General features: G+C 42.0%; 1 protein-coding gene across 1 annotated transcript; it reads right to left on the bottom strand.

Moving 5' to 3' along the window:
• Positions 1–458: 458 nt before the first annotated feature.
• On the bottom strand, positions 459–729 carry SARC_16190 (hypothetical protein; the record flags this gene model as incomplete). Its single annotated transcript, XM_014289700.1, has 1 exon — positions 459–729. A coding segment is annotated over one exon (180 nt), but the record flags the coding sequence as incomplete, so codon positions are not given.
• Between the last annotated feature and the right edge of the window lie 522 nt (positions 730–1,251).

The following is a 1,251-nucleotide window of genomic DNA, read 5'->3' as shown; positions in this document are numbered from 1 at the left end:
AACAAAGTCACGACACGTAAAAGGTGAGGACCACAGGGAAAACACAATGTTTTCTAGCACCATTTACATGTATGTATACTGAACTAATACGCATATGTATATGTAGATATTGCTTAAAATAGAAGAAAAAAACCGGTCATGCCAGGCTCTTAATGAATAACAATTTGTGCGCAGATAGACGCATGGTTAACCGAGACACAATCAACGTGTTAACGTGTTTGTGTACTTTATGGGTTTATTCTCTATCCATACACTTACCCTTTCAACCACCGAGCAATCAAAATAGGATTAATACTTGCAAGAAACAGCGAGCTCAGACATAGTATACGGCGGCGTGCGATGCGCTAGTTGTACACACCTTAATTTCGCTTCAAGAAATAGACTTCCGCACAGAAAAAAAACACCCAGAATTTTCTACTTATTCGACATTCGATGTCACTAACACGGCTTTTGACTTCAGATTCTACTACATTGGTAGCTAATACGTCAATCTACGTCAAGCTGTCCGGTTCGTTGTGGGACTATTTATGGACATACACTACATAAAGATCACAGTGGCAAAGTTATAAATGAATGTACGAGTACCTTGAGGGTTCCACCGGTGGCAAGCAGATCATCGACTACCACCACAGTCTGGCCCTCGGTGACACTTCCTTCCTGGATCTCAAACACGTCCACCCCGTACTCCTTCTTGTACTCGGCAGATACACATTTTCCGGGGAGTTTACCCTGTGCGTAGGCGCATGCGAAAAAAAGTCTGAGTATACACGGAAGTATAAATAAGAAGGAGCACTTACTATGCGCATGCTCGAGCGGGATACTGCATGTGTAGTTCGGTTTGCTGAATTGGGAGAGTATTCCCTATGCCTTCGAGTGGGGAAGTATATATATATTTATGCATTGTAAGAAAAATTGTCAGCCTATAGACATAGTTGGTATAAGAACTGCACCCCACGGCTGAAGAATGTCAAAGCCATAAATGAATTCTTAGAAGTGCTGCATGCCAGCAGAATAGCCCGGCAGATATGCCGAACGAAACCAGCATGGAGACGATAGTACCTGCACATAGGAGGTATATTTGACCTACCAATGTACAGCTGACGCGTTTGCAAATAATTAAAGCTTGTCTTTAGTAGTAAACTAGTAGCTCGTGATACGCCGTATATAACACGAGGTGGCCTAAAAATTTGACAATGTGAGAAGCGATATTTGTCGTAGGATGGATTGAATTCTTTAAATATTAGCGTGGTT

This window comes from Sphaeroforma arctica (genome assembly GCF_001186125.1).
Source record: "Sphaeroforma arctica JP610 unplaced genomic scaffold supercont1.7545, whole genome shotgun sequence".
Lineage (NCBI taxonomy): Eukaryota > Ichthyosporea > Ichthyophonida > Sphaeroforma > Sphaeroforma arctica.
Note: the sequence above shows the minus strand (reverse complement) of the source record. Positions and strands in the feature narration are given on the sequence as shown.